The sequence below is a fragment of the Monopterus albus genome, unplaced genomic scaffold (genome assembly GCF_001952655.1).
Source record: "Monopterus albus unplaced genomic scaffold, M_albus_1.0 scaffold145.1, whole genome shotgun sequence".
In the NCBI taxonomy this organism is placed as follows: domain Eukaryota; kingdom Metazoa; phylum Chordata; class Actinopteri; order Synbranchiformes; family Synbranchidae; genus Monopterus; species Monopterus albus.
Genome location: NW_018128025.1, coordinates 172539 through 186026, shown reverse-complemented (window position 1 = coordinate 186026; position 13488 = coordinate 172539). Strand labels below are relative to the sequence as shown.

At 43.3% G+C, this 13488-nt stretch overlaps 1 protein-coding gene across 1 annotated transcript in view; it reads left to right on the top strand.

The window, feature by feature from the left end:
- Positions 1-13488, top strand: part of dock4b (dedicator of cytokinesis 4b) — a 173618-nt gene that overhangs the window by 29001 nt on the left and 131129 nt on the right. The window contains 1 exon segment of the mRNA XM_020614412.1: positions 8991-9074. Within this exon segment, the coding sequence (XP_020470068.1) occupies positions 8991-9074 (84 nt within the window).

Genomic DNA, 13488 nt, shown 5'->3' with positions numbered 1-13488 from the left:
GCACGCAAATATTTAATATCAGCGACCTTTCTTCCCCTGTTGGATTATGGTGATGTACTGTATATGAATGCCTCAGCTAGATGTCTCCATTCTTTAAATGTGGTTTACCACAGTGCCTTGAGGTTTGTGACGGGTTGTAGTCGACTAACACACCATTGCGACCTATATGTTAAAGCACAGTGGTCGTCTCTGAGCATGCGAAGACATGTTCATTGGATGGTGCTAGTGTACAAGGCTTTGGTAGGCCTAGCCCCGGCATACTTATGCTCTCTTTTACATAGATCGGATACCAAATATGCCTTACGGTCTTGTGATAAGTATCAGCTCATGGTGCCGAGAGTTCGGACCGAAAAAGGGAAACGGGCTTTTGGATTTGCCGCTCCCTCTTCGTGGAATAGTTTCCAAGCAGATTTTAAACTTACTGAATTATGCTCAGTTAAAGCTTTTTATTCTCTTATGGCTCTTAGGCAACAGGACTCTATTGGTCAGTGTATGTGTTTTTAAATTGGTTATATTGTTGATTATTGTATTTATGGTTTTGATTGTTTAAATGTTTAATGTTTTGATTTGTATTGAAACTTATGTATTGACGACAGGTGTTGTTGACCTCTTGGCCAGGTCACCCTTGTAAAAGAGATCGTGATCTCAATGGGTTTTTTACCTGGTTAAATAAAGAGAAAGAAGAAAGAAGAAGTTTTTTTTTTCTTCTAAGGATTTTAGACAGAGTGACAAACAAACCAAATGTAACAGGTCTTGACTTCAAGTTGCAACTTAAAACACATACAAGCCTAATCCATGCCAGGTTTTCTAAGGATTGATGGTTACGTACAGTAACCCAAGCTTCTATGAGTATACAGTAGGTGTAGCCTTCTAAGAGCTGTCGATATTGGGTTTATCCCTTGCACATGCGCATTCCTGAAGAGATTCTTTTGCGCCCTGTGCCCTGCACTGGGCTGTCCTCAATTAGGTCCGCAGTAGTAGTATAAATGCCACTGTGACCTGAGCTCACCTCCCTAAAAACGAGCACTTTTTCTTCAGCTGGCGGGGGTGGGGACAGCAGGGCTGCCAGCTTAGAGGGCTACACCTATACTCATAGAAGCTTGGGTTACTGTACGTAACCATCATTCTATTTTGTATAGGCTTCGCCCTCTAAGAGCTGTCGCTATTGGGATAAAGCGCAGCTGGATGTAGTCAATGCCCTGTTGGCCCACCGCCGCCCAAGAGCATTATAAAACCACATACCACAGCCCGGGTGATGGGGGAGAGTTATGGTGTGTGTGTGTGTGTGTGTGTGTGTGTGTGTGTGTGTGTGTGTGTGTGTGTGAGTGTAGCAGGGCACACACTACACCAGCGCACAGCAATCAGACCGCCAACAGAAAAAAGAGGGCGGGTTGGAGTTGGCCGATTATTAGCCACCTGACTGAGTGACCCACAGGCATGGCCAGTGCTCAGCGGTGGTGGCGCATTCACATGACACCACGGGGAGGGGGGACACCGTCGTGCGCGAAACTCAGGACCAAGTAAGCCAGTGAGAACTCGGATGCAACCCGAATGTAAAAACGGGTGAAAGAACAAGAAGCCCAGGAGGCTGCCATGCAGATATCCTCCACAGCCATGCCTCTAAGAAAGGCAGTGGAGGACGCGATGGCTCGCGCAGAATGGGCTCTGATGTCATGTGGGGGTCGCTCCTGGCCAACATGTAAGCCTATGTAATAGCTTCACACAGCCAGTGAGACAGCCATTGTTTTGTTAAAGGCTGCCCAAGAGAACGGCTCCTGTAATGCACAAACAGCTGTTGTGCCTGCCTGACAGCTGCCGTGCACCCTACGTAGTGGGACAAAGTGCGCACCGGGCAGAGGACATGAAGGTTCCTCTCTGACTCGTCTCTGTGAGGAGGAGGGAAGAACCCATCCAGGGAAATAACTCTGGATCGGTAAGAGGATGAGATTATTTTAGGCACATACGCGGGGTTCAGTCTGAGAATGGCCACGCTGCCGTCCCCGCGGATTAGGAGGCACGCCGGTGATACAGACAGTGCACACAGATTGCCCATGCACTTAGCCGAAGTTAAGGCTAGGAGGAGCGCTGTTTTCAGAGAGAGATGTTTGAGAGAGATGTGTGCCATGGCCTCAAAAGGAGGCCCGCTGAGCACGTGTAAAACCAGAGGCAGGTTTCACTGTGGCATCATTGTGCGTATCACAGGCCTCAGTCTGCCTACACCCCTGAGAAAACATTTTACTAGTGGGTATGCAAATATGGTTTTCTCTCCAAAACCTTCATGGCATGATGAGATGGCGGTGGCATACACTTTCACAGTGGACAGAGCCAGGTTTCTTTCAACCAGGGTTTGTAGAAACGTCAGCACCTCAACCACCGGGCAGGAGGTGGGAGCTGTGCCCTTCTCTATGCACCATCGCTGAAAAGCTGACCATTTTGCGGCATAAGATGCCGTTGTTGACTGGGCTCTGGCACACTGAATAGTGTGCACCACCGCTGGGGGCAGTCCTATGTTCTCCAGTCGTTCCCGTTCAGGGGCCAGGCCCACAGCCGCTGACCTATCACGGGGAACTGCTGGATTGCGCCGTCCAGCTGAGAGAGTGTGTCTCCCTGCCAGGGGAGTTGCCAGGGATCCCCCGCCAGCAACTGAACCATGGTCGGAAACCAAGCTGCGCTCGTGCACTCTGGAACTATCAGGAGGACGCGCAGCTGCTCGTCTTGCATGCGTAAGAGGAGCCGTGGGATTAATGGGACTTGGGGGAATGCGTAGAGAAGACCTCTTGGCTAGGAGTGGTTAGCGAAGGCATCCACCCCTAGAGGCGGATTGTCTCTGGCATACAGTGAGAACAGCCACAGCCTGTGACAGACACGTGCCTCCCCAGCCGAGCAGAGATGTGTCTGTGAACACCGAGACGTGTGACGTGGCTCTGCCCAGGGGAACTCCCCTCGTCAGCACATTGGGAGTTCCCCAGTGCTCCAGGTCTGATTGGACCGAGGGAGGGACTGTGAGCATGCGCCTCCTGTGGCACACTGGCCGTGGCCGTGGCTTTGCAGATCTCTTCTGTTGCCTCTGAGGGGAGGGCCCCGGGCCGGACAGTGAGAGAGGACACAGATGAGGAAAGGAGAGCAATGTTGTTTATTGCAGCTCCGGCCTGGGAGGCGCATTGGTGGATGCGGCCCGTGAGCCGAGCGGTGACCTGGTCTTGGGGTAGCGGAGGAATGGGCTGCCGTTTGCTGAAGAACACTACCTTTGGAAGCAGGATGGAGAAGATATTATTTTCCAGCGGCGGGACGGCGGGGAAACCTAGGTCAGTCATCCCTTCGACTCTGGTGAATGGCTCGTAGCAGGTGACTGGAGCTCGCAGACCCCAGGCCATTCTTCCACCTCGGAGAAGAAGGGCTGAATGGTGGGAAAACTGGCCAGACTGGGGAAGGCTTACACAGCTGCTCCAATTTGTAGTAATCCCCTACCATGTCTGAGGGGGCAGGGGGTGGGCTAGCCGCGGGAATAGAGATGCCCTTACGGCCTATAGAGGGAAACGAGTCAATGGACCCGGGTCCACTGATACCAAGGAACCCCAGGGGATCATCCGCCATGGGGTCATCACTGTGTGTAGCCCAGGTGATGTCGTCATCTTGGTCTTTCTCTTTCACGGCAGCGAAAACATCCACTCTCTGCTGTTTCTCCGCCACAGGCAGGCAAGCACAGAAGGGGCAAGAGAGGAGAGAGGGCCAGCTTGGCTTGCTCAGCGCCGAGGCAGGCATTACAGCAGGGATGCGGGTCGCTGGACATAATGAAGCCCGTGTCGCAGCCAGGACATACAGTGACAGCAGGGCGGCGCTGGATTCCGGTGGAGAAGGAAGTTTGTTCTTTAGCCATAGGAATTTTGGAATGCTCTTTAGAACTGTTGAAGAAAAAGAGGGAAACGAGCTTAGGTCACAGTGGCATTTATACTACTACTGCAGACCTAATTGAGGACAGCCCAGTGCAGGGCACAGGGCGCGAAAAAATCTCTTCAGGACTGCGCATGCGCGAGGGATAAACCCAATAGCGACAGCTCTTAGAGGGCTATGCCTATACGAAATAGAACTTGATTTACACAGAATCATTCATTTGCAAACTAGCAACCGCAGATATGGTTCTAATGGATTAAAGTGAAGTGATCAAAATGCACCCTCTGACTTCAAGATCCCATGAGGACCCAGTCACTGTCTGGTAATGAGTAGGTTATTTGCTTCCAGTGCAACTTTGTTTGGTCAAATATCTGGATTCACACTGCACCTAATGATTATTTTCATTATTGATGATGCTATCAGTGATTTTTTTTATAATTAATGATCAAATAGTCGGTCTGCAAAATGTCCAAAAATAACAAATCACAAGTTAAATATTTTTGTTTTGTTGATCCAAAAGGCTAAATATTCAGTGGGTAGTTTGAGATATGCCAGTCCAATTTATCTAGAACTGGATGCATTCATTTAATAATGACATTGACAAAAAAAGCAAATCAGTTAATTGAATAATCTGGTTAGCCATGTACTGTGACACAGAGAAACTCCTGTGCTTGACAGTTACAGGTCTTCATGGATCCAAGTTTTGGACCAAAGATTGTAAACAGATTGGCCTGAAACCCGACATGTTGAATTTGATTTTCACAACAAAGAGACCAGTTCAAAAGGGACCCAAGGGGAGTTAAACCCAGTCTGAAATGGATGTAAGATAATTAGACCCATCCACCTCCAGTTTTCTTTTTTTCTTTCTTTTTAAGTATTACACTAAATGATCAGAGCTCAGATATTAGATCAGAGATTTGAGGCACTACAATAGGACCCTACCCATACCTGATAAGAGAAAATATAATTAGGCACTATCCTTATTTGGATCCCAGGTTGGGTCTCAGTTACTGGGAACCAGTTAGATTTGTGAAGGCCTATAGTTTACCCCCTGTACAGTTGTCATGGAAAGGGAAATTGGTAAGAGAGACCAAAACCATTTTTTGTACCAGGCTGCAAAACAAGTTTATTGTACTGTAAAGTCAGGCAATTTAACATAGAAGTCTATGGCGAATGACTTCCTTTTGGAGGCACTTCTGCACTGGCTTCATTTCTCAGCTTCCAAGGTTGCTGCTTGATGTCATAAAAGTCATATACGATATGTAAGCTATGTGTCTGTATTCTATATGATTTAGGCTAAAATAAAATACTGATAAAAAACTGGATACAGCACCAATAGTTCTTAATTCATGAAGCACCTTGATTTTTGGATTTTTAAACTGATGACTTTTAGATTACAATCAAACATTTTTAAACAATACCTTTACTGAGAATTTCAGTATTTAGTACATATCATCTTGCCTGCTGGGCTTTCTTTACCAGCACATCTCTTTCTTATGACCTTCACATGAGCTGAGAATGTCAAGGTTCTGCTGTCATGTGTTTTGTGATGGCTTTGTCATTGTGTTGCTGTTTGTTTACCCATGTGTACACAGCCCTTCTAGGCTGTCATCTTTGTGTAATGTCTACTTTAGGGATGATAGTCTGGTCAAGAATAGCAGTGTCCTCGCCATGACCCAGCAAACTGGTGTCACATAAAATCAGGCTGTGTGTGTTTGTGTGTGCCAGAAAAGATCAGAGTTTGCCTTTTGGTAGCTGAACTGCTGCTGAGTGCAGCCCATCTGTAAATTTTGTCTAACAGATTTGAAATACAGACACTGTGTGTGGGTGTGTGCTCATGTCATATCTAAGCATCAGCAAGTCTGTTTTTGTTCAATTTATGCAATAGGATATTCGCGCACCAGTGGCATCCACTTAGATATGCTATACTTGTGTGTGTGGCGTCCGTGTGCATTGGTCCACTTATAGGATTTCCCCCCCGCTATGACTGTTTATGTACTCTGTGACAGCTGTGTACCAGAACAGCCATGAATGGCATCCTTCTTCCCATTTTCACTTGTGTTCTCTTTTTTTCTTGAGTGAAAGAGGAAACATACTGCAATCTCAGCAAATGTGAGAAAGCAACAACAAATCACTTCTCTCATGAATGTACACCTTTCCTGTCTCCTCAGTGCATCATTTGGCGGTCAGCCAGTCCAGACGAATGATAGACAGGCCGCTTGGGCCAGGTGGATGACAGGCAGTCAGAGACAGATGGACATCTGACAGCTGGCTTGTGGATCGACAGGAGAGAAGCTTTCACTTCACAGAAAGAAAAAAAAACAGTGACTTGAAACTGAATAATTTAGTTTGCTGCAGCTGGGAAAGTCACTTGGATAATTCATGCATTGGGCACATTTATGCTGTGATTGCCTCTGTGTGTGTGTGTTACAAAGGCAGATGTGTACTTATGCCAAATCCCTTGTAAAGATAGTGTGTCGGCAGATAACAAGGAGCTGGCAAAGCTTCACCATGAAATGCAGGACACAGACTAACACACACACTGAGCATTACAAACAGTGCATAGTGTCTAGCTGTTGTTTGATTTCATCTGCAGACTTGATTTCAATGTTAATATAAGAGAGTGGGTGGATGAGTAATTCATCTGGATCCTCTGATGGGCAGTGGGCTATTCTAAAACTAAAAGACAAACATCTGGCTGTCAACCTCTGACTTGCAGCAGATATTTCTTTTTTAGTGCAACTGAGTCTCTTAGTAAACTTAATGCTTCAATGTTTCCGTTTTTTTCTAATCTTCATCTAAAAAGCAGTTTAAATTGATTTTCCCACAGAGTTTAATTCCCAGAACATCCAAAAGGTACTGTGTTTTCTGATGCAGGAAGAAAGTAAAGTAAATTGAGAAGAAAATGTAAGCACCAGAATCCCTCTGAGAAAGTAACAGTGCAGTGACTTTAATATATTTTTTTTTATTTTCAAAAATAATTACTGGTAAATTCATGGATTTTTTTTTAAATAAAACAATTCTAGAGCCATATACATTAGAAAGCCAGCTGAAACAGTCTTTGTGATTTTATGGGTTTACTGAATGGTGTGTCCCCTCATATAGTGTCACTGTGTGTTCATCACTCCATGAAACATCACCTCTGTCTCCGCAATCTTTGTATTCAGGTTTCTGGGCCCAATACTCTGTGTCTTTAAATTGGATGATGTGTTCAGGTACATTTCATTTCCTCTGCCTTACAGGCAGAAGAAATTAAATTCTCTAAACACTTGAGCTGTAGCGGGATCCCTCTGTTCTGCAAGGCAGGGACTCCTGTTGTATGTTTCCACTTTAAATCTCAGTGAATCTGTCTGTGTGTCAACTTGTGCTTAATTATATTGCTGTTTGAATAGGCTTCTTTCGTGAATTGCTCATCTGTGTAAAAGCATGTGTAGACATTTCTAGTTTTTCTATGTGGATGGATCTGTCAGTGTTTGCAGGCTGTGTTTGAATGAACATCAGTGGTGACATATCTGTGTGTACATGCAGGTTTAAGTGCCTGAGTTAATTCATCGTGTGCGATCCAGCGGGACATAGCTCTGTTTTAAAAAGCTGGTTGAAGAGCTGCCACTGGCATTTGCTGCTGATGACTATTACACTCTCTCAGCACAAAGTACCATTCACTGCTAATGGGCTGCCAAATTCACTCTGTTCCTCCCTCCTTATTCTCTTTTTTATATTTCAGGCTTTGTTTCAACATTGATTCCTGCATAATCTTAAATAAACAGTATCCATTTGATTAAGATTTTTCTCCAGCTCCGATCTCTCTCTACTTGCTGTGTTTGAAGTTTACCTTGCCACATTTTACACAGCACCATCTCTTGAACGTAGGACTTTTTTACTGCCTTTTTAATGTCCCTTAAAGGGATATTTCAGCTATCTAGTATAGTTTGGGAACTCACAAGAGATGAATTAATAAAAATGATGTTGCATGGGTCCTACACTTAGTGGAAATGAAACTCTACCACTTCCCTTTATACCTTATAAAATACCACATTTTTCAAGCTTCACATCCACAGTTTGTAACTCAGACTCTGTGTTAACAGTGTGTAGTCACCAGGCCCAAATTGAAATAGCCTGATAACAGAGGTTATTTTCTCAGTTTTTAGAAAGCTCCCTCCTTCTATTTTTACAGGCCCTGTAATATACCTAGCGAGTTGATCACACAGCTTTACATGTGAAATTTTTTGGAGATTTGAGAATCAGAAAACATAAAAAGTTGATGATTTTGTATCATGTGGTTTGTTTAGTCTCCAGTGTCCACTCACAAAACTTACATCAAATTAACTTGGAGGGTTTGGTAACGAGGGTTCAGTAACTCTAAAGAAAGCAGGAACTTAGTTTTATCATCTGTAAGATGAAAACATTTAGAAAAATCAACTGGATTATTGTCCTGGTGGGCATGTTTGGACAGAGGACAATGTTTGGCCCACTGGGACAATAGGCGTCGGTCCACAGGTGAGGGTTCATAGACAGGTAACGACTCTCACCGATACTGGGCTATAACCACTCAGTCGTTAAGGGACATTGTTGGGCATCAAAGGACTGAAACACCACCAATGGGGATAAATACAGTATCTTCGATTCAACGCCAATCGGGCAGAACTGATGAAGCCTCTCGGATGAGAGGTGAAATATCTTTAACCTAAAAACCTAGTTCAGTTGATTTTTCAGTTTACTATGACCTGGATGAATCTGCACAGACATTTATTATCTGTAGTTATCTGACTTAAACTGTTCAAACATTATGTCTTCAAGTGAGTTTTTGAATAAAAATTTTATTTCGTATAGTATTTTTTTTATAAATAACTTTGTTGTATGTTACTTTTTGAGTTTGTGCAGAAGTACTGAGTTGGTTTTATCAGCTTTTTTATTTCACCTACACATATTATTGTTTACACCTCCTCTCTGAGTGTTACCCCCCCAAATTTCCTGAAAAGCATTTTGTTTTGTAATGCTCTACTTGTCTTGATCCTTATCTAATTTTGCATAACTAAGTCCAAACATTAATGAAATAATAATAATAAGTTGTGCATGTTTTGTGTCTCTTTCTGTTTCAGTGCTGGCCAGTTTCCGAGGGACCATTCAGCATGGCCTCCCACTGGAAATTGGAGACACGGTGCAGATCCTGGAGAAATGTGAAGGTGCAGTGTTCACTCAAAATACATTTACCTTACGTTTCAGTTAGGTGCTTTCTGTGAGCGAAAAAAAATTAGAAATGTGTTAGATATTAGTCATTATTAGACAATGTGTTGAATAAAATGTGTTTAAATGGAGTTTAGTAATATTTGAAGTCTGCTTTAGTCTGCTTTGCTTCAAGGTTAGAAGACAGTGTTGATTCTGAAATGTGACCACCAGTTACCATGGCACCAATTGTTTTCTTGTATTAAATCTTGTGTTAGAATATTATGTCTGAATGAATGTTTTAGTTACACACCACAGTTTTATTGTGGCAGCAGAGATCGCAAAATCAGCCCGACCATTTACAGAGGGAGAATTTGTCAAAAACTGCATGAGCAGAAACACTGTTGCTGATCATGTAAATCAGCTCGCCACCAATCTACAACAACAACTGATGGGAAAGGGAAAGGATTTCATTGCATACTCCCTGTGGATGAGAGCAACGACACTTATGACACTGCCCAGCTATCAGTCTTTATCCGTGGAGTGGATTCAAGTCTGTGCGTAACAGAGGAACTTTTGGGATTACACTCAATGCATGGCACAACTACGGGAAAGGATATCTTTCAGGAGGTATCCAAATGTGTGAATGAAATAGGGCTGCCTTGGGATAAACTTGTGGGCTTGACCACAGATGGAGCACCCTTGATGTGCGGTCAAAAGAGTGGATTGGTTGGCAGGATCCGGGAGAAGATGCGGGAGGAAAGCAGTGCAGGTGAGCTGACAACTTACCACTGCATCATTCATCAGGAATCACTGTGCGGCAAATCCTTGAAAATGGAACATGTTATGAGCACCATAACACAAGCAGTTAACTTCATAAGAGCTAGAGGTTTAAATCACCGCCAGTTCCAGTCTTTTCTGGAGGAGTTAAGTTCAGAATATGGTGACTTGCCCTATCACACAGAGGTGCGGTGGCTAAGCCAAGGAAAAGTGTTGAAAAGATGTTTCGAGTTGCGCGAGGAGATCTGTGAGTTCATGGAAAGCAAAGGGAAAGACACAACAGAGTTCCAGGACAAAAAGTTCTTCAGTAATCCATTTGCAGCTGACGTGGAAAACGCACCATCAAACCTCCAAATGGAGCTGATTGAGCACCAATGTAGCGACGCACTCAAGGCAAAATATGATAATGTGGGCGCTGCACATTTTCCACGTTTCATCCCCGACACAATGCCCCAGCTGCATATCCACGCTGCTCAAATGCTCTCTTTGTTTGGAAGTACATACATACCTGTATGAACAACTGTTCTCTTTGATGAAGATAAATAAAACGTCACACAGAAGTCGTCTCGCTGATGAACACCTTCACTCAATCTTGAGGATTTCCTCAGCCTGACCCCAGACATAGATGAACTTGTATCCAAGATGAGACACCCAAGTGTCTGGCTCAGAAGATCGTACTTAATTGAATTAAAACGTGTAAAAGCTGCATAATTGACACAAATGTCCAAGATTGATTGTATAGTGGTCAAGTAGAAAAGTGCAGTTATTGTTCAGTTGTATTGTTTAAAGTGCAGTTATTCTTTTGTCCATTTGTTAAAGTTAAAGTTTAAGGTGTGGTTATTTATTTATTTTTTTATTGTTCGGTGAAACGGGTTTAACTTACCCCGCTTTCACGGGTTTAAGTTACCTCCGTTTCTGAAACCGAAAACTCAGAGTTTCCCTCATTTTGGGGTTAACAAACTCTGAGTTTCGACAAAACCGCCTTCTTGAAATAGGCCCCTGGGCATCTGATTTTTCTTTGAAGTAAATTCATTTCTGGCTGTTGTTGGCCTGTAGAAAAAAATGTTTTCACTTTAAATTACTCTGGAAACACTGCATAAAGAGCTATAAGAAACGAACGCAACTGATTTTTCATTTATTTAATGATTGATGTTGTTTTATAGGAAATAACTTCTGTTCAGGTTCAATATATTCAAAAAGGTCATTTCAGTTTGTTTTCAATAAATACTTAACCAGTCCGGCCCTCGACTTGGAGCATTTTTTAAATTTTGGCCCACTGTGTATTTGAGTTTGACACCCCTGGGTTAGCCCAAAAACTGATAAATGTATCAGGCTCCTTCTTCCAAGGCTCCTCTCTCCAGCAGCAGAGTGTGTGTTTCTCTGGAGGAAGGAACAACCTGGATCGTGTTTGTAATTTTAATTTGTGATTTAAAATAAATCAGCACTAAATGAAGAAAGACGGACTCCGTTATTCAGATCTGTTCAGTAAAAGAACTGGGGTATAACAAAATGAAAGAGTAATACATGTAAGGAAATCAGTTGCTTTTACTTGAGTAGTGAAACGAATACACACTAATGACAAGAATGCTTCCTCTTCGTGAAGATTAAGACAAAAATGCTATACATATTAAATGTATCACAAATACTGTAATAGGCATAGGCATGTGAACACTCAAACGTTTACACATTCACAGTCATACAAAAATGCACACACACTCATTGATCCACATATTTATGTAATCAGAACATCACACTTCTCACATCTTATTGAGGGAATATCCTGATGCAGTGTACACATGAAATGACTAGCTTTGTGCCTGTGATGAATGTCTACAGTTTCCTGCATCACAGACTGGCTGCTTTCCTGCCTTCCTACCCACACCAAGTCTGTTTTTCTCCTTTTCACTTGCTTTCTCTTACCCTCTCCTTTGCTGTCTGTTTTTTGCCTCCTTTTGCCAAAAGTTAAGAGAAACTAGAAAGGCATAGATAATAAGTTAGAAGTCTTTTTTTTCCATTTCCAGAATAATGTGTAGTCATCCAGGCTTAACAAACCCACACTCTTTTGTGCACACCTTAACATGAATAAGGAGCCATGCACAAACACACACCTCTCTCTTCCGGAGCTGTTGAAACACAATGTCTCGCTTCCTGTTGGGAGGCAGAAGCACACACTCTCACACTGAGAGAGTCAGCCAGCCAGTCAAGAAGCCGGGCGTTCAACCAGCCAGAGGGATGCAATATTGCAGTAAAAGGCTCAGAGGAAGTAGACAAAAGTGCAGCAAACAAAGTGCTTGGCCCATATGGGAGGAGCAAAATCAAAATTGTGCCAGTGGTGAGCAGGCTGAGAGATGAACTGCTGACAACAGAAGAGACAGAGGCTCTCCTTCATGTTGACACTGTTGACACTTGAAAACACAGGAGCTTACAGAGTGAGTGTCTGCACTGACATGTGGCTCATGTCTGAAAATGCACTGCCTCAGTAACTGCTTTGCGACTTGGCCCGTCAGTGGCTCTGTCTTGAACATTTTTTAAGTTCCTGACAGGAGTGAATACATTAGGCTGATTGTACAGTACATACACTGTGATTTCAAACAGTGGTTCCCAGACTGCTTGGGAACTGTCTGACCTACCCCACAGCCCTATAAGTTAATCTCAAGGACACCTTCATAGACACCACCTGTCATGTTCCAAATTTCATTTCATTTCAAAGCAGATGCTAGTTTTACATAAAAGTGCATATTGTTAAAATAAAAATTGAATTGTCAGCATCTAGGTATGGCAGAAGCTAAATATCGTTCGTCCATCACATGTCGCTGTTTCAGCCATTTATCCATAATTATTTGCTAACTATTTTAACTGTTTATTCACCACATCCAGCTATTTCAGCCAGTCATCCATTGCTTTTGTTTCAGCCGTTTCAACTTTCTTGCTTGCTAGCCAGGTTTTGTACATTCTCCTACACAAGTACTGATGTTAGGTGTGTACTCTGCCATTGGCCTGTTGTATTTGTCAGAATCAGAATCTGCTTTATTGACCAGGTGTGTCAGACACACGAGGAATTTGACTCTGGTACATCGGCTCTCAATGTGTATGTACATATCCCCACGCAAGGGGCAAGTAAACAGTAAGCCAGCATAAGGCTGTGTAGTATAACAAAATAAACAGTATTAACAAGCAACAAACAGTGCAAACAATGCAAAATAAATGGTATAAACAGACAGTAAACAATGCAGACAGACAAAGGAATATGAAACGAGATAAATAGAAATAATAATAGAATACTTAAAAATAGACCTGTAGGGATCTGTATAATCTGTACAATGTATATACAGTATACACACAGGTATTGCACTGAAGATTATTGTCCAGTCATACTGTCATACTGTCGTGGGTCACGTTTTTATCAGAGTGATGGCCTGGGGGAAGAAGCTGTCCTTGTGTCTAGTTGTCTTGGCATACAGTGACCTGTAACGCCGTCCAGAGGGGAGGAGTTTGAACAGATTGTGTTCCGGGTGCAGTGATCCTCTCCGCCCTCCTTTTGACCCATGAGGTGTACAGGTCCTCCATGGAGGGCAGGCTTGCACCAATGACCTTTTCTGCAGTCCTGACTGTCCACTGAAGTCTGTACTTGTCCTGTTTGGTTGTTGAGCCAAA